The sequence below is a fragment of the Carcharhinus amblyrhynchos genome, chromosome 1 (genome assembly GCF_965287045.1).
Source record: "Carcharhinus amblyrhynchos chromosome 1, sCarAmb.v2.hapA, whole genome shotgun sequence".
NCBI lineage: Eukaryota > Metazoa > Chordata > Chondrichthyes > Carcharhiniformes > Carcharhinidae > Carcharhinus > Carcharhinus amblyrhynchos.
Window position 1 is genome coordinate 64,552,551 of NC_137324.1, and position 19,861 is coordinate 64,572,411.

Genomic DNA, 19,861 nt, shown 5'->3' on the forward strand with positions numbered 1-19,861 from the left:
TTGCTTTCTAGGTACAAGAAGCTACTGTCACTTTTGAACTTTGCACTGCAGTCTATTGACAATTCCCATTCAATGGTTGGGAAAATGTCTCGGAGAGTCTTTCTCAGTGCTGCCCGGATGGTTGCAAGAGTGCCTCATGTTTTTGTGAAACTTATACACATGCTGAGTACAACCAGCTCAACCCATTATACTCGCATGCGGCGGCGCTTGATGGCTATAGCGGAGGAAATGGACATTCTTGAAGCCATTCAATTAGGTATAGAGGATGATGAAACCATGGAAGGAAGACATGATGGTTTTGTAGAGCCCTCAGCACCACAGAACTCGCCGTATGCCACAGAAAGCAACTCTCCGGTGAACACAGTGCAGTTATCTGGAAGAGCAATGAAAAGTATGTTAAGTCCTGATCGTGATTCTAAATCTGGTGTTAACCCAGATGAAATGGGAGAGATCCTAGGAAATGTATTGTTTGCAAGACTACCATTGACAACAGTGCCCTGTGAACAACCAAAGACAGTCATTCAAGCACGTCCTAGGCCACTGAGTCAATGTGTCAGTTCATCTTCATCAATGACGTCTTTAAATCATTCCCAACCCTCATTCCCATCTTTACCTTCCCCATCATCATCATCAAATCCTTTAGCTGGACAAACAGCTATTGATGGTTCCAAACTAAGACCTCAGGGTTTTGTTCCTAGCAAATTTGCATTGTCTTCCCCAAAAGCACAGCGAAAGTTTTCTCTTCAGATTCAAAACAACTGTGTTAAGGATGTCACTGGAGGTAGAGAGACTGAAAAGCTATCTCCAGTTTTTACCCAGGCACGACCTCCTGCGTCCAGTCAAATCCACAGACCAAAAGCATCACGGCCATGCCAGAATGAAGCAGGGAAATGTCTGGGTGATTTAAGCAGAAGCTGTATGATGCTTGATCTGAAGGATCTCGATCTTAGTGACCATTGCAGTAGCCATCCAGTTATTCCTAGTGATGAAACTGTGTTCACTCCAGTGGACGATACCTTTCGCCTGGATACTTCAGCAGAGCTGAACTCTAGTATGGAAGATCTGCTTGAAACATCAATGCCCATGTGCGATAGTACTGTTACATTTAAATCTGAAGTTGCTGTGCTTTCTCCTGAGAGGACAGAGTCTGATTGTACCTACAATGATGATGTTGATCAGAATCAGAAATGTAAAGAAAAGATGGAAGCAGAGGAGGAGGAGGCATTGGCCGTTGTCTTAGCTATGTCGGCATCCCAGGATGCACTGCCTGCTATTCCTCAACTGCAGGTCCAGAATGGAGAGGATGTCATTCTCATTCAGTTAGATGTAAGTGTTATTTTCCCCCTTCCTCCAAAGATATCCTTAATTCCTGCCCCCTTTTGTCCCACTGGGAATTTCATACATTTTTAATACGCACTACAGTCTTTGCAAAGTGAAATGATGGTTGCCATCTGCCGTTGAAATCTCACTGGAACATGGTTTTTCTTTAATTTAATAGGCCAGTTATGCAAACTCAATTCTTCTAACCAGAATATTTGGAAAAATGTACAAAATCATAAAAAGAATGTTTGGTCCATGCTGACCCTCAGCACAAGGAGCTCACTGAAATCCATTTCCCTGTAGCCCTTGAATTTTTTTTTAGTTCAGATATTTGGTTAGTTCCCTTTTGAAGGCCTTGAATCTGTCTCCTCTACTTTCGTTGAGTCAAATTGCCCTAATCTCATCTTGCCCAGATAGATACTAGAGGGTTGTTATGTCAACTGAGAAATGTTTTGTCCACTTGTGGGATCCCTAGTTTTAATGTACAAAATGTGGGAGGTGCCTTTATGGGCAAAAGCTGAAGTTATCCAAAATTGAATGTCAACAAGTGAGTGCTTTGGGAAATAATTAATATAATAACCACAGGCACTAAATTAATGGGTTCAGGTGTTTATAAATAGTCTCAGCTTGGTATTGCCACAGCCCATAAATGAAGTGCAGCGTATGAACCATTCTAAAAAATGAACATGGTCAGAATAATAACTCCCAAGATTAGTGTACTGCTGTTATTAATACAACAATACTGTTGGTTAATAATACTGTGGCCTTTTGGAGCCGTCAACTGATGCTGTATAAATTTAATTTTGGCAATGACTACCTTTTTTGTTTAATTTCCTTGAACCATTTCATGTTATACATATGAAAATGAAATTGTGTAAATATTTACTGTGTGATCTGTACGTGTCATTCTAAACAGCATTTGAAATAATTATAGCATCAATTGGTTGCCAAATTTTCAGGTGCTGAATTAAAAGAAATGAAATCTAACTTTGTCAAATACATACTAAATCTTAGTTAACTAGGGAAATAGGTTTATTATTGTTTAAGCACATAGGCGTGACATGCTGACCACATCTTTTGAAAGTGACCATTTTATGAATGAATACAGATGAGGTATCACGAAGCATTCAGCTTAAGATTGGTACCTCACACTTTCTAAATTTATGATTCCTCAAAGACTAGGCCTGGTATTTCTCTAAAGGTATTTGCTCCTTTAATTTCCCCTTCTTCACATCTCCATTCACTGCTATGTTGAACTGGACGCACCTTTCCAACGGCATGGTGATCTTGCCTCCATAACCAACTCTTCCTCACTTCTGCATTGCCATTAACATTGTGCATTGGAAAAATGTTGTTAGCTCTTTCAAACTTGCATCATCTCCAAACACTTTCTTGCTGGCAAATCCTCAAATTTCTACAAACAATAGTCCTTTAATGATCAATCATGCTAACATTGATATTTTTAAGCATTTCTGAAAAAACTGTGTGAACCAGGTAGTCCTCCTCTCAGTTACGTTAGGGCAGAATTCCACTCACGAGTGGTTTTATTTTCATATGTAAAAAGATGCAGTGCGCGTGGCCCCATCCCTCCTGTTCCACCATCAGTTCATTTAAAAAATCTTCGTGGTAAGAGATCAAAATTACATTTTCATAGCTGGGAGAAAAATACAGAGAGTGGGGATAAAGGGGTCTTTTTTCAGGATGGCACCTGGTGACTGGTGGTGTGCCTTGGATCAGTGCTGGGACCACAACTTTTCACAATATGTGTAATGATTTGGAGGAAGGAAATGAAGGCACTGTTGCTAAGTTTGCAGATGATACAAAGATATGTCGATGGACAGGTAATATTGAGGAAGTGGAGGGGGCTGCAGAAGGACTTGACAGGTTAGGAGAGTGGGCAAAGAAGTGGCAGATGGAATACAATGTGGGAAAGGTTGGGGTTATGCACTTTGGAAGGAGGAATGGAGGCACAGATTATTTTCTAAATGGGGAAAATGCTTAGGAAATCAAACGCAAAGTTTGGGAGTCCTTGCTGTAGATTTCAAGGTTAACGAGCAAGCTCAGTCAGCAGTTAGGAAGACACATGTAATATTAGCATTCATGTCAAGAGGTGTAGAATACAAGAGCAGGGATGTACTTCTGAGGCTGTATAAGGCTCTGTTCGGACCCAGTTTGAAGTAAAGTGAGCAGTTTTGGGCCTCGTATCTAAGGAAGGGTGTGATGGTCTTGGGAAGGGTCCAAAGGAGGTTCACAAGAATGATCTCTGGAATGAAGAGCTTGTCATATAAGGAATGGTTGAGGACTCTGGGTCTTTACTTCTTGGAAGTTTAGAAGGGTGAGGGGGGAAATCTTATTGAAATTTACAGGATATTGCGAGGCCTGGATAGAGTGGACGTGGAGAGGATGTTTCCGCTAGAAGGGAAAACTAGAACCAGAGGGCACAACCTCAGACTAAAGGGACAATCCTTTAAAACAGAGATGAAGGAATTTCTTCAGTCAGAGTGGTGAATCTGTGGAACTCTGTCGCAGAAGACTGGAGGCCAGATCATTGAGTGTCTTTAAGACAGAGATAGATAGGTTCTTGATTTTTAAGAGCTATGGGGATGGGAAAAATATTAGCCATGGTTGAATGGCGGAGAAGACTTGATGGGCTGAGTGGCCTAATTCTGTTCCTATGTCTTCCCCCTGCCCATGCCCAATTTTAGACATATTCCAATAAGATTTGCAAAACAAATTACCAAAATGGATGAAACGCCAAGATTGTGTCCATGGAGGGAATTTCTAGTTGACGTTTCAAGAGAATTTCCTCTGCTTTTGAATAGTTGATTTCGCATGGCATTGTATCTGCTAAACCAGAGAATATGGTCATGCCCTTTTTATTTGTCTCATGTTCTCTTGCTATTAATTCCTTTTGCCTGTCTTGTTCTCATCTCTCCCCCTCTACCTTTTTCTTCTCCTCATCTCACCAACACCTCCCAAATATTGTTGCAAGTTATATTTGAGCCGAGGGCTACAAAACTATGTGGATCTCCCATTATCTTCTACCCCTTCATCTTTCCATTTCCCTTATTGATTCGCTTGACCCTTGTATCTTTCCTGTTCCTTATCCACCTTCACTCATTACTAAGGATTAATATCAAAAGTTAGAAGCCCACCCATTTCTTTTTAAAGCACATCTTTTGTGCATCTCCTTGCCTTCCTCTTCCTCCATTATTTCCCTGAGGCTTCATTTACTTTTCAGATTTAATTTTCATTTACATAAATCGTTAGATAGTGAGCCCCCTTTTCTCTCTTTGTATCTCTTTCTATCCCTCCTTTTTCCTTGACTTGGACTTTCAGAAATTGGTATCCTTTGCCTTCATGTCATCAATATGAACCTCATTAACAGTTGTGCAGTTTTGAACATAACTGCTCGAGTCATCCATTATCCGATTGGGCTGGAGCACCACTTTTAAACCAGTTCTCCTCTGCCATGGTCACTCACCACAGCAGGATTATTCTGAAGAGCAAAGATAACCCCCTTCCTCATCCCAGCTGCTTTACTTCTGTCTTCTTGAAACCCTCTCCTCTGGTCCCTTCACACTTCTTTGTCATTAAGCTTGGAATCATCTATTCCTTCCATAGTTGCTCCAAAACCTGCATCTCTTGCTTCTTTTCATGCCTTTTCCATGAGACTTTACAGTCTGCTCTATTGACATCCTGACACCCCGTTCCTCTTAAATTGCTGCCCTTCCAGTTTACCTTTCTTGCCCCATGTCGGTTAATGTGTCACCTTCCATTTTGAAATCAGTCTTCAACCCAACCTCCACCCCCTTCCCTCCAGCAGGCTACTACCCTAGCTCAAACCTCCTTTTAATTTCTAAATGAGTTGTTTGAGTTTTACCTTCCAAATCTGTGCACTATTTTTCTTGCAACTCCGTTTGAATCTCTCCAATCAGGTTTCTGCCCTACCACACTGCCTCTGTAGGATCAAAAGCACAATAAGTTGTGTTAAGGTTGCTGATCAGCCATGATCTAATTGAATGGCAAAGCAGGCTTGATGGGCTGAATGACCAACTGTTCTTCCTATGCTCATTGCCTTTGCCCACTTCCTCATCAGATGCTACTCCTTAGTGACATCTGAATTGCTGACAAAATCCAGCTCGTTTCTACACCAGTCTCTCAACTCTTTGCCTCTTTGTTATTTGACTACCTGTCTTGATTGATCATAAGTTTCCTCCACCTAAACATTTGGAAGAACAAAGCCATCATCTCTAGCCCATGCTATGAGAAGTCAAGGTTCCCTTGACTTCTCATAACTTTGCAGTCCTATGTATCTGAACTGAGTTTATGACTTTATATGCTGCAATTACAATGGCTACCTACTACTTCCATTTGGATCAGCACTTGATTTGTCTTTCACCATTACTCTTTCAACGCTTGTCTATACTTTTATCACCTCCAGACTTAAGGTCTGCACTACTCTCCTGGCCAGCTTTTAGCCTCCACCCTCAAGTTCAGTTCATTCAAAACTTGAAACTGATGTGCTGTCCACCTTATGCATCACTCCCTTCACTGATCAGCATTGGCTCTGGATTCCTGTGCTTCAAAATTAAAATTATATCTCCAGGGTTTAAAATCTTTTGCGGTGCAGTCTTCCTGATTCTAACCTCTTCAGTGCAGTAGCCCTTCCTCTTGCAACATTACGTTCCTCTGACTTTTAGCTCCAGTGTATTTTAACTATCCTGTTGCCCCGTTGTTTGCAGCTGCATGATGTGCTGCCTGAGGTTTAAGATCTGTAATTTCGATGCCTGTCTCCTATACTTAGAATTTACTGCATTCGATAAACGTTAGTAATGACAGATTTGTGATCGCGATACTTTTTTTATTTTGCCCACATAATCATATGACATCTCTTGATATTATAGATATTTTGCCTCAGTTAAAGCATTTGAGATTTTTTTCAAAATTATTTGAATAAAAGCTACTGGGCAGAAATTGGTGGGAAGTAAAGAAAAAAATCTAGCAGTACAACTGACTAGTGCTGATGTACAAGATGTTTGCGTAATCATAGCTCAGCTGAAAGTAATGGTTCTGGGCAGAAACATCACAGGCGATTGTCCCAAAAGTGCTGAATTGGTGGGAAAACTGTTCTAGATCACGATTGTTTTTTCAGTCCAGCTTCTCATCCAGATCTCCCCAGTCTGTGCAATGCAGAGGTCACAAGCATGAATCTTATTTAAAAACCCAGTGGGGCATGGCCTATTCATGCTGGAGTTTAACAGATCTGGAACTCTGTGCATGCGCAGTGCTTTCGATCTGTCTCCCTATTTGCTGGCCAGCCCAGGACCCCTGCAGTGCTGCCTCTCCAGTCCCCCGCCAATGGCCAGATCGCATCCCCACCACCATTCCCAGGTCAGCCCACATCCCCAGCAGTGACGAATTCCCCACCCTCCCCTTCCAGCCCTGAATGCTGGTCTCCCAGCTAGACCGATCCCCATGCAGAAGAGCAGCAGGATGCCCCCCTCCCTTGGCACTGCCTGATGCCTGGTGGGCAGTGCCAAGGTGCCCCTGGGCATGGGCGCTTTGTCCCTTGGGCAGTGTCTGGGGACACAATCCTTAATTGCCAGGCTGCCCATGCCTAGGGGCTCTACCCCCACCGCCTGACCCCCTGGGGGTTCACAATTGCTCCTGCCTTCAATCTGGGGGGGGGTCTCCTGCTAGTTCCTCGAATGTGGGGACTAATCCAAACTCCGCTGGAATAAAGTACTCCTGGCGGGGTGGGAGGTTCTGTCGACCCCGGCAAATTTCGTGCTGGGCCTGATGACGGCATGCAAAGCATATTAAACTACATTTAAAAAGATTCAAATGATTTACCCCTCTTCCTGCCGGTTTCCAGCACGGTCTCGACTGCGACTGTTCTCCAGCTCTGGGAAATGCACGTACATTCCTGGCGCATGCGCATATCCTGGAAAAAGGCCACTGATGCAATTCTCCTGACCAGATCCACCAGAAAAGTTGCAGGTTGCAATGGGCGAATCGGGCCCATCATTTCCAAGCCCAAATGTTTGGCAGGGGCGAGGTCTATATGGGAAAACTTAATGACACCACTAAAAGACACACAAGTTAACTAAAGTTTAAGTTTAATCATGTTATTGTGAATTTATTTGTTTAAACTGTTACTTTGGGTAGCACAATGGTTAACACTGCTGCATTGCAGAACCAGGGACCTGGGTTCGATCCCAGCCTTGGGTGACTGGAGTTTGCACATACTTACGTTCTTCCCGTTTCTGCATGGGTGTCCTCCAACAGTCCAAAGATGTACAGGTTAGATAGGTTGATCATGGTAAATACACAGCGTTAAAGGGAGAGGGTGGTGGGGAAGGCCTGAGTAAGATGCTCTTTTGGAGAGTCGGTGTAGATTTGATGGACTAAATGGCTTCCTTCTGCACTGTAGGGATTCTATGGATTAGGTACTTAAGCCATCTTCCCTTATTGCAGTAAATGATATTTTTATATGTGATACATTTAATCTGAAAATTCCTATTAGAGGTTTATCTGCAGAAGTAACAAGCACTTAACATATCAGTAGGGCACTGTTTCCACAAAACAGTAGCACTCTGAGTATTACTTAGCCATACTTCTGAACTGTTTTCAGTCATCAAAATTGTGACTTGTAAATGTTCAAACTTCCTAAGTAGAACACGTCAAACAATGCACCTGCCTAACATGATTGTCAAGGCAACTGCATATGTTATGATATTTCTGAAGTGGATTAAACTTAAATTATAAAGTGAATAAACTATTTAATATTTATTCACAATCATTTAACTTTCAGACACCAGAAACCCTACCTGGACATACCAAAGCAAAGTTGGCTTACAGAGAAGGTGTAGAATGGTTCAAAGGTCAACAAATAGGCCTTGGGGCCTTTTCTTCATGTTACCAAGCACAAGATGTGGGAACAGGAACATTAATGGCTGTGAAACAGGTAACTTTTGAATATTCTGTGGATTTACTCTGGATATTTTTTCTGTTGGGAAGATGTGATATTTCAATTTCATCCTGCAAAAAGTTCTAAGTAAGCTTATTTTGTCAGTTAAATGAAAAAATGCAAGATATGCTATTTTTACTAGTTGCATTTGGAAACTTATAGGATTTATTTTTGCTCAATGGCATTTTTATCTCAAAGGTTAATTTGCATAACAGTTTACAATTCACGAGATGCATATCCCCTTCAAGCATCCTGGTGCTAATCTTTTTGTGAAATTGTAGATCCCCTGTATCTTTGCTGATGGTATTAGGAAAAACAGTATTTTATAAGAATAGGAGTGTTTCTGCCGTGTCAGTGATAACATCAGGACTCTTCTTAACCTGCCCCCCGGTGCTGCTCTCCTGACCCCTCTTTTGCCTGAGGTTTTTAAAAGCAGGGTTAAAATGATCCCACTGCTGAACATCAAGACATCATTTTGCAGATTGTCACAGACCTTTGGCAATTGTCTTCTCCATGACACCAATCTTGTAATTCTTCAGCCACGCAGCTCTCCTCTTCTCAAGAGCCACAAACACAACTACTCTAATGGACCATTATTTTGTCTGCTGAAATTGACTGTGTCTGACCTTGACAATTGTTTTTCCTCTTGTCAGGTCTCTTTCTGCGTGCATCACCAACTCTTCCATGTGCTCTGCCACTTCTAACCATTTCCTGTCCTGTCTAATTCTTGTCTTTTCAATATGGACTCCCAGTTCCTTCATGACACAGTCCCACACCAGACAGGCTTGAGGACCTTCCAGCTTTTCATAAAGCGGAGGCCCAACTGGTCACTGTGTATCACCTTCCTTTGCCACCAGTTTCAACTTGTTTCCGTATTAAACAACCTCTTCGTGGATTCTATCACCTTTTTCTCTAGCTAGAAGGCATCACCATGGCAACACCCTAGTCTTTTGGGATAGATGGAACATTTTTTTGTTCCAGCTCTCCCCAAGTTCCCTTTCCCACTTGTCTTTCTAGTGCACTGCTGACTGTAGCAGTGTCATTACTACCTCAGTCCAAATTAGAAAATTAAATTAACTTTGCTTCCAATTTCTATTCTTACATTGCCTCATCACCATTTCTGCAGATAGGCTATTGACTAATATCCACTATAAGTCCGCAAATTCTCGCATCTAGTTTGATTACACTTCCTCCCATCCTGCTTACTGTAAAGATTTATCCATTTTCCCATATCTGACAATGTCATCTTCCACATTGTCCTTCTGAAGTTTTGTTTTCTTCCTAACCTAATATTCCAGTCCACTGGTTGATAAGGCCCTTGTAAATCTCCTCTTCCATTTCAACCCGCTCCAGCATGACGCCACCACCAAACACACCTTCCCTTCCCCTTTCAGCATTTGGAAGGGATTGTGTCCCATCCGTTCCTCCTGCTCCCTGCAGCCCCCACAACGCTATAAGTAATCCTGATGTTCCAGTGGCACCTTTCTGTGCAAATGTGGGAAATGCAGCACCTTCCTCAGAGTCCAAGGCCCCAAATATTTCTTCGAGGTGAAATGGCAATTTATTTCTTTCAATTTAATACAGCACGTGATGCAATGTTCTTTACATATGGAGATGAAGTACAAGTTGAAAGATTACTTTATGAAAAATCTCCACATGCATGACCTAAATTTTTAACAGCCTATCTCTTAATTTTCTGACTTGTTCCCATTCTGATCTCATTACCCTTGGCCTCCTGCACTTCAATAAAGCTCAACGTAAGTTTGAGGAACAGCATCTCACCTTTCTCATGGGTACTTTACACCTTTCTGGATTCAGAGAATTCAACAATTTCATATCATAGCCATTGTCCCTATTTTCCTGGAAAACAGCTATTGGTGGTCATTGTTTACTTGTCTTTCCATTACTGTCCTTTCTGCTTTGCACCATCGTTCTTCTGTCATTTAAACACCTCAGTCTTTTACTGTGCTGCAGACATTTCCTTTTGTTCTTTCCTCTCCCTTTCCCTGCCTCTCAAAACATTTCTAATCTTTTTTCCAGTTCTGATTAAAAAGTTATCAGACTAAAACATTAACTCTCTTTCTCTCAATTGATACTGTCTGACCTGTTGTGTTTCCAGCAGTTTAACTTCCTGCATCCACGATATCTTGCTTTTTTTTTGTTTTTTTTCTATTTGTGAAGTAGCCACTTCCCAAGCTAAATGACGATTGATTGCAAAAGACATCCAAACGTTGATGTGAAGCACTATTCATGTTTTTATTAAATATGGTTTTGCTGTGTCTGCCGAGTGAGCCAGTCGAAAGATCTTGGTCGTCCCCAGATCAATTTGTGTACTTTTTGTATCTTTATATAGAGGAATGGTAGATAACTTACCACAGTATATTTTCCTGTGCTCTTGAATGAACTTCAGTTTTTATTTAGCTCCCATCTCTTCAACACTTATTTCTCTTACTGACATATTGCTTGGCGCAATTTGCCTTAGTGCTTTTAGTTTAGTGCTTATTCAGTATTATTTGCAGTCATCATGCTGGATTTTACAAATAAAAGATGCAACCACAATGAGTCTTCTATAATGTATTGTGGAGAAAATAATCTGGCGTGAATTTTCAAGTTTCCTCAGTTTTTCCTCTTTGACTGGATGATAGCAATTTAAATGTGTGTAGTTGAACTTGCATTCATATAGTGCTTTTCATGTTGCAGCCATCGTGGTACTCTTGAGTTGTAGCCAATTATAATGTAGAATAAGCAATTTAATTTTGTCTAATCAGGATTCTTAATTTATATTTCCAACTTGGCAAACAGGTGACTTACGTCAGGAACACATCTACTGAACAAGAAGAAGTGGTACAAACCCTGAGAGAGGAAATCCGGATGATGAGCCGCCTTAACCATCCTAATATAATTCGGATGTTAGGTGCCACCTGTGAGAAGAGTAACTACAATCTGTTTGTTGAATGGATGGCAGGTGAGAACACTTCATAGAATCCCTATAGTGCAGAAGGAGGCCATTCAGCCCATCGTGTCTGTACCAACCACAATCCCACCCAGATCCAATCTCCCTGCTAATCCACCCCCCCCCCCCCCCCCCCCCCCCCCGCCCCCGCAATGTGCAATTTATCATGGCCAATCAACCTAACCCACACATCTTTGGACTGGGGAAGGAAACCCATGCAGACATGGGGAGAACATGCAGACTCCACACAGACAGATCAATAACATAGTGGAATGTGCTTAACATTAAATTCCCATAGGCTTACTCCGATCACTTCTGAGGCATTACTGTCCTCCAGCAATTGTCAAAAACTTACTTTAAAAATGTTATTTTTCTGTTGGTTAGTGGAATCTCAAGCTGACTCCCAAGGCCGAAATTGAACCCGAGCCCCCGGCACTGAGATAGCAGTGCTAACCACTGTGCCACCATGCAGTTTTCTTAAAAATAATCAGTATTGTGTGTAATATGAAGTTGGTGAGATTCTGGCTGATGCTTTTGGAAAATTGTCATGTCCCTCCAATTAGAAAAAAACAGAAGCAAAACGTATTTTTGAGTATACCATGCCTGATCTGTTTACTGTTTAACTTCAGATCTCCCAAGTGCTCAGCAAGTCCACAGTGCATTGCAGAACTGAGCCATATGTACCAATCCCTGTTAAGTTTGCTGATGCCTACTGTAGTGTTGGAAGGGACCAAAACATCAATCCAGTTACTGCTGTCTGGGGAGTAAAACTTTATAAGAATAATCAGATGACATAGAATTGTTTTTATGCACTACTTGAAAAAGTGGTGGATTATAGATTCAATAACTTTCAAAACTGAATTGGGTAAATATTTGAAAAAGCAGTGCTGTGCTACATGGAACGAGGAGGGGAGTGGGGACTAAATGGCTGCTACAGAAATATTGTGCTGAATGTCCTCCTTTTCTGAGTCCATCTATGCTTCTCTAACTTGGAATTTATTATTTATAGTGGTTCATTACAAGTATTTTTACATAATGTCTGGAACTTCATTAATGGTAAGAGGTTCCTGATTCTGTAGCTCCTGGTGCAACATTGAACAGTTGTCCACGTTCCAAGTGTAAAAGCATTCACAATGTTGTATAACATTTTGATTTTACAATTAAATGAAATGTATGTTTCAGAATCTTAATAGCATTTTATTTTTAGGTGGATCTGTTTCCCATTTGTTGAACAAGTATGGTGCTTTCAAGGAACAAGTTATTATTAATTACAATGAGCAGCTGCTGCGTGGCCTGGCTTATCTCCATGAGAACCAAATTATCCACCGGGATATCAAAGGTAAGAATGCCTTGTTCAGTAGCCAAGTACGAAGGATTCAAAAGACAAATGGATGAAATGAGAGCAGGCCCTGCTGTGAGCAACCATGCTTTGTGGTGCTGTCACAGTAGAGCAGGAGCATGATCTTTCTTTGACCTTTTGACTTGGAAGCCTTTAACTGAGTATAAACCATATCCAGTAACATGCTTACTACTTAGAGTACATGCCTCCCTGCAGTTGCCAAGGAACTGAGTCACTCTGGAATGTCTATATGGCATTTAAGAATATTTGGGATTGTAACTAGGGAAAGGTATTTGCTTCCTTTACTGATTACAGTATTTGGTTTCTTAGGTGCCAATCTGCTAATTGATAGTACGGGACAGCGTTTAAGAATAGCAGACTTTGGAGCTGCAGCCAGATTGGCATCCAAAGGCACTGGTGCAGGCGAATTTCAAGGGCAGCTGTTGGGAACTATTGCATTCATGGCACCTGAGGTAAAATGGGCTGTAAATGTTATTATACTTTGTATTCGCTAGCCATTGGCATTATTCTAACCAAGCACACTAGATATTATGGATTTATCTTTGATGTTCTTGCATAAAGGAAACTTTAAGTGAAATGGTAGCCTGCATTGATGTGAGAATAAATGCAAGAAAAATTGCAGGTTGAAAAAGTGTTCAATATTTTTCTCTCTCTGACCCATTTTAACAGATCGATTCAATATTGCAGAAACTTTTGTGTATTTTGAACTTTGGAAATTTGTGGGATATGTGCTTACTTGGAGAGTAAACTGTAATTTCTTTAACTTCTCCCTTTCTCCCCCTTTTGTGTGTTCTGAATATCTTTCTAGCACATACCACTTATCCCCTGGACAGGTTATGACTGATGGCCAAATCACCTGGTGTGGCTTTTGAGAAAACCAGATTATGTAATAATAATGCAAAGCAACAGTGATTTTCCCCCTCATTTTTATTCATTCCCTCCTTGGCCCCCCTTCCTGCATTCTGAGAGTATTCAGTATCTATTGTTTCCACATCTTGGTCACAGTGAGACAAACAAAACAAAGCTTTAAATAATCCAAACATTGTTCAAATAGGAAAGCTTAAACAATTTTTAATTTGTCACTTATAAAATGGCTAACTTTCATATCCTAGTGCTTTGCCTCTGTTCTGATTATTGGAGCATTTGAATATGATACATTGGTTCTTAAGTGGCAACTTGAGATTCCACTAACCAATGGAAAAATAACATTTTTAAAGTAAGTTTTTGACAATTTCTGGAGGACAGTAAGCCTCAGAAGTGAGTGGAGTAAGCCTATGGGAGTTTAATGTTAAGCACTTTCCACTACGTTATTGATCCTGTCCTAGGCCCCACATCCACATGTCCAACACCCAATCTTTTCCCAGACAATACATTGACAGTGGAAGAATTTGTTTCAACTGCCTTATTGTACAGAAAATGGTTGCATTTGGGTATAAAGGATTCTCTCTTTGTCTTAGCTGCAAATGTGTATCTTCAGTTGTAATTAATGTTTTGCTAGTGGTGTAAGTTTTTCTTATTCTGCTTTCCTCCGAAGTTAATCATGTTCCATATTGATCCCAGTCCTTTTTTGTTTTCTGTTTTAGGTGTTACGAGGCCAGCAATATGGCAGAAGCTGTGATGTGTGGAGTGTTGGCTGTGTTGTTATAGAGATGGCCTGTGCTAAACCTCCTTGGAATGCTGAGAAGCATTCTAACCACCTTGCGCTAATATTTAAGGTAGGTAAATTTATAGGCAGTTACCCAGGTTAACTACTGAAAAGTTGTATGCTTTACAAAATGTACATTTATAGCAAAAGTGTGTTAACTTTTTAAACTATTACAAGTTTGCTTCTATTGTAAGGTTCTATCAATTTTGACAGTGTTCTGTAGAAAATGTTAAATTTGCAAGTATAATGTATTAACATACTTGCACAAGGTGTTAAGGAAACTGGTTGTTGCAGCTCAAATTGATTACTGTAATGCATACTAGTCATTATTTATAGATGTATTGTGTCTTATTTCAAAATTCAACAGATTGCCAGTGCAACAAGTGCCCCAACAATTCCAAACCATTTATCCCCTGCTTTACGTGACGTGGCTCTCCGATGCTTGGAACTTCAGCCCCAGGATAGACCCCCATCACGGGAGCTTCTGAAACATCCAGTCTTCCGAACATGGTAGTGGATACAATTGCAAATAAAAGCTGTGCAAGACGAAACTACTGAAACAAAGAAAATGCCGGAGTGTTGTCCTGCAATGCACTGTAGATGTGTAAGAATGGGTGAACCAGCCTCGTGTTTGAAATAAAAGCAGCAAAGGCCAAAAGGAGCTTGTGTCTCAGTAAACAACTGTCTCACACAGGCGCATGGATCTGTACCTTTTAAAAGTAGTACGCAAATGTTTTGTTCTTGCTTATAAAAGTTGTGCCTTGTTGATCAGAAATATACTTGGATCTGCCAGTTGAAAGCTGTGGGGCAGTTGGGAAGAAAATTCTTCTGTCAGAGCACTTTTTCAGCAAATACTAGCAGCTAGGAGGCTCCTTTTCAGTTTTTGCGTATTTTTAAATGGCCACTGGTTACGGTCTGTATGTTTCAGAAGTAAAACTATGGATATATTAAAATAGCCAGATTTTCCCTCTTATTTACAAAACAATTCTAAAGAAGGGTTTATTCTGGGTTTAATACTGAGATGTTTTGGGGTTGAGTTTCCGCTTTGGACACAGTTGACCGTCTCGGTAAGATTTGCGCTAGTTTTCCAAAGTTTCCACTCAAAACTAATTTACATATTGCCAAATCTTCCCTGCGCAATCGGGCAACGTTCATGGAAAATTATTTTCTTGCATGGAAAAGTATTCCTTGATTTGAGTTAGTAACCTGATGCAGTTTTGTTAATACAGTTGAAAATGGGTTTAGAATTTTTGACCATCTTTGAGTAACTTGATATTCAATCGCTTAAACAACTCTGAATAAACTAGACAAACATTTTGCTAGTTCCATTTGGTGTACAGTAGTCAGTTTCTTAAATTCTTTTCATATTTGAGACTATTAAAAGATGCCTTAGTATCCTTGCACCAAAAGAGAGTTTAATTTGAAGGGCATCCGTGAAGGCCCTCAAGTGGGCATACCCAGCAGAAATCTGCCATGGTGATTAGTTCAGTCTACAGGTATGGCCTGTTATGTGAGCCAGACTTCCAGCATGATTCATAAACTAGCACAAAGGTCATGGAAGCTCTATTTTCAGTCACAATTCCATGGATCTTTTGTACTAGTTTGGCTGATTTTTTTTGGACAAATTGTTCTGAGAAAACCCAACACAACCAGGCGGAAGCTCCACCCTTTAATACGTTCAACGGTCCACTTGTGTACTTGATTACAAGGCTTTCATTATGGAAAACAGTGAAGTTAGAATATCATCTAAACTGATTGGACAATTTACTACAAAGGTGCCTGCTGTATTTTTGTCCAGTTTTAATGAACGGGTTACTTTACTAACTGTTGTAATTGAAAGGAATTCTGTGGTATTCACTTATGGCTTAAATTGTTTTAATATTCAGGGAAGGGTTAATTGTGAAACCTATTTTCAAAATATGTATTTGTAAAACTGTTTTGCCATAATTCAGCTGATTCTAAGTTAAAGTTACTGAATTTTTTTTACAGTTTTTTGAGTATGTGTACTATTTCTTGTAAGATGCTGAACAGATTACCTTTACAATTCCAGTGTCATACCATCACTGTGCCCGTTACAGAATCTTTAGTGTAGTGCCTGCTGTTTAAACCTGTTATTTAGTTCCAGTTGATTAATGTTAAGCAAGAGCCATGTCAGATAGAACCTGCTGTGGTTTCATTTGGGCTACTGCTTTTGAAACCTTCTATTCAACTTTAAAACATGTTTTAATCAGTTGAATTTCACTTTTTGTTTGCTAATGTAAAATCCTGGAATCTTTGCAAGGAAGTCTTACTGTTTCTAGTCTAATTTTAACAAAAACAAATAGAACAGCAAGCATGTTGTATTCAAAGCTTAGTTTGCAGTTTTCCTTCAGCAAAAGGAAACAGCTCACTGGTACCATATTTCTTAGGATACAATTTAAATTGTTAAATTACAATTCTTTTGACTATTCTAGTCCAATTGGCTCTCTTTTCTGAATAATTATTTTGAAATCAGCCTTCAGTCGCCAATTTGGATAGATGTAACTTACTGCAGTATCCAGAGAAACCATTGTTGAATTACAAGCATGTTTTAAAACTGCATGTAGTACTTTGGTGTTTCCAACACTTTTCCCTTAAAGGATAAGGTGGATGTAAGTTTGAATTAGACATCATTTTGAAGGCATATCCTGAAATGTGGACTTTAGGTAAACCCTCCTGCTGCTTTATGGTATTCGAGTGTTATGTCTTCACGTGACAAGATAAGCAAGGAAAGGACAAATAAATATTGCTGTATGTGAAATACAATGTATTGAAAAGAAATGAAAAAATAAATAATTTGCATCGACTAATGTATGTTTTTAAGCAGCAAGACAAATTCTGATTGACCTCTTCATATGCCCGGTCTAGATTTCAGTTACCTATGCTTGTGTAAGTACTGAAGGAAAACAGCATTTTGCTTTGACTCTTTATTTAGTTGAATTCAAGTATTTGTAAGTGTTTTGTGACTTGGTTAGCTGTAAAAGCCTGCATCCTTTAGACATTTAAGTTTGGGAATTTTAACTCTTCCAGCAATAAGTCTGTCTTTACAGATTTTTAATATTTGTTGTTTCCATTTTGACTGTGGAAAGTCTAGTAAATTAAAATATTCATGTCAAATTGATGTACATGAAAAAAGGGGTTTCTGTCCCCATGTTCATTCAGTTTTTTTTAAAAACTGTTATAATGTGAAACCCTCAAAGTATAGATGTTAATTTTTTTAAAGAATGTTTTAATATTGTATCACATTCCTCATTGGTTCAAAAAGGTGCTGTTATTGCTTGAAGAGTTAAAGGTGTACAGAAATGTTTGTAGCGTACTTCATAGCAGTGACTCCTTAATTTATTGACAACCTGGAATCACGTTTTGTGGTCCTTCAAGTCAATAAGCTTTTGTTTGAAGAAGTGTTTTATTTTCTTTGAGCTTTAAATGATGCACTCTTGCCATTTATACTGGAAATGTTTTTGTCAAATTTTCATCCTTTCTGACAAAAGCATTAAACTGATGAACCTCGGCTAATCAGTATTACTTTGTAGATCTCAGCATTTGGCTTGTTTAATAAGTTGATGTTTTTTATTATCGAGATGCATTTTATTTGGGATTGTTTGCATTTCCCTTGGCTTGCTGGTAAATGTGATGTATTTTGTGTAATTTTCTTTTTTATTTTATGCATACGTGATGTAATATTCTTTTTCTTTGGATCAGAGCTGGACTGAAATGTAATATGTAATTATTTGTGCTGTTCCTATTATGTTATTTGGTACTTCTTAAATTGTAAATAACGTCTACTGCTGTTTTATTCCAATTTCTACTACCTCAGGTGTCCTATAGTTTTCCTCTACCAAAGTACACTTTCACAATGAAACTATATTTGCTATGTGACTGTAATTTCTAAAACTTCCAGGGCTTAAGGGCTAACTTCTATTAGCACCTTACTGTGCAAGCAAATTTTTAAAAAAATCTCTGGGGTTGGAAGATTGGTTAAATGTATCCTTTGTAATTTTAAATATATCAAATATTTTAATTATTGAAATTTTTACCCCGTTTTAAAACATTTTATAGCATAATTTGGACCTATTTCGGTGTTTTTGTCTTTCTAGTAAATAAAAGGTTTTTTTTTGAACAACTTGTGCTTGTATTTTGTTGCCCACATTGATGCTGCATGTTCAACAAATGGAAAATAACATCCGGAATCAATGGGTTAAATAATGACATTGCACACAGTCAAGTGTTTTTGCATATCTTCACTCATGTTTCCCGATTCCTGGCTGCTTATGACCCCACTGAACCTGGACCATGAACTCCTTTCATGGCCAACAAATCCTGGTGTGAGACTTGAACCCAGAACTACTGGCCAAAGGTAGGGAAACTACCACTGTGCCACAAGATCACCTATGATGAATGTATGAATCAATTAGCAATGTTTGAAAGTTTTTAATTTAATTAACTGCTAACGTGGGCATGTTCTTAAGGAGCTATGCTTCTTTCTGTTTTGATACACTTTTGTAATATGCCAGGAACAAATGACTTCTCAAAAGTTATCACCTCCATAAAAACAAAATATATATGTGCACAAAGCAATTACCCCTCACTACAGGTTAAAATTTGCAGCTACTCCTTAATCTTCAACTTGTAACATTCATTTATGGAATGTGGGTGTTGCTGACTAGGCCAGCATTTATTGCCCATGCCTAGTTACCTTTGATAAGTTCTTGAACTGCTGCAGTGCCTTTAATATACATACATCCACAGTGCTGTTAGGGACTTCCAGGATTTTGATCCAGCAACAATGAAGGGACAGCAATATATTTCCAAATCAGGTTGGTGAGTGACTTAGAGGAAACAAGTGGTGATGCACCCAGCTGTCCTTATCTTTCCAGATGGTCGTGGTCATGAGTTTGGAAGATGCTGCCAAAGGATCCTTGATGAGTTCCAGTAGTGCATTTTGTAGACAGTACACAATGCTGCCTATATCGTCAGAATGTTTGTGGAAGAGGTAGCAATCAAATACACTGCTTTGTCCTGGATGGTGTTGAGCTCCTTGAATGTTATTAAAGTTGAACTCATCCAGGCAAGTGAAGAGTATTCCATCACATTCCTGATTTGTGCCTTGTAGATAGAGGACTGCCTTGGATTCCTAGCCTGTGATTGGCTCTAGCCATGTATATACATATATGACTAATCCATATTCTAATCAGCAGTACCCCCCAGAATGTTGTTAGTGGGGAATTCAGCAATTGTAATAGCATTGAATATAAAGTAGTGATAGATTCTCTCTTTTGTAGGAGATGATCATTGCCTGTGGTGTGAGTTACTTACCACTTGCCAGCCCAAGCTTGGATATTGTCCAGGTCTTGCTGTATTTGGACTTGAACCACTTTGGTATCTGAGGAGTTGTGAATGTTGTTTGAACATCATGCTGTCACAGCAAACATCCCACTTCTGACCTTTATGATGCAAGAAAGGTCATTTGAAGCAGCTGAAGATGGTTGGGCCTCGGACACTACCCTGAGGAACTCTAAAGTCCTGGAGCTGAGATAATTGACCTCTAACTGTTATGACCATCTTCCTTTGGCTAGGTATGACTCCAACCAG

At 39.7% G+C, this 19,861-nt stretch overlaps 1 protein-coding gene across 2 annotated transcripts in view; it reads left to right on the forward strand.

Annotated features, from left to right (window-relative positions):
• The window catches only part of map3k1 (mitogen-activated protein kinase kinase kinase 1, E3 ubiquitin protein ligase), a 119,489-nt gene extending 101,097 nt beyond the window's left edge, over positions 1–18,392 (forward strand). For both annotated transcript variants that reach the window (XM_080186140.1, XM_080186149.1), the window contains exons 14-20: positions 12–1,326; positions 8,138–8,290; positions 11,096–11,258; positions 12,454–12,585; positions 12,916–13,058; positions 14,190–14,321; positions 14,619–18,392. In XM_080186140.1, coding sequence (XP_080042266.1) covers positions 12–1,326; positions 8,138–8,290; positions 11,096–11,258; positions 12,454–12,585; positions 12,916–13,058; positions 14,190–14,321; positions 14,619–14,765 — 2,185 coding nt within the window. In that variant the 3' untranslated portion in view covers positions 14,766–18,392. The remainder of the gene's footprint in view (positions 1–11; positions 1,327–8,137; positions 8,291–11,095; positions 11,259–12,453; positions 12,586–12,915; positions 13,059–14,189; positions 14,322–14,618) is intronic.
• Positions 18,393–19,861: the final 1,469 nt, after the last annotated feature.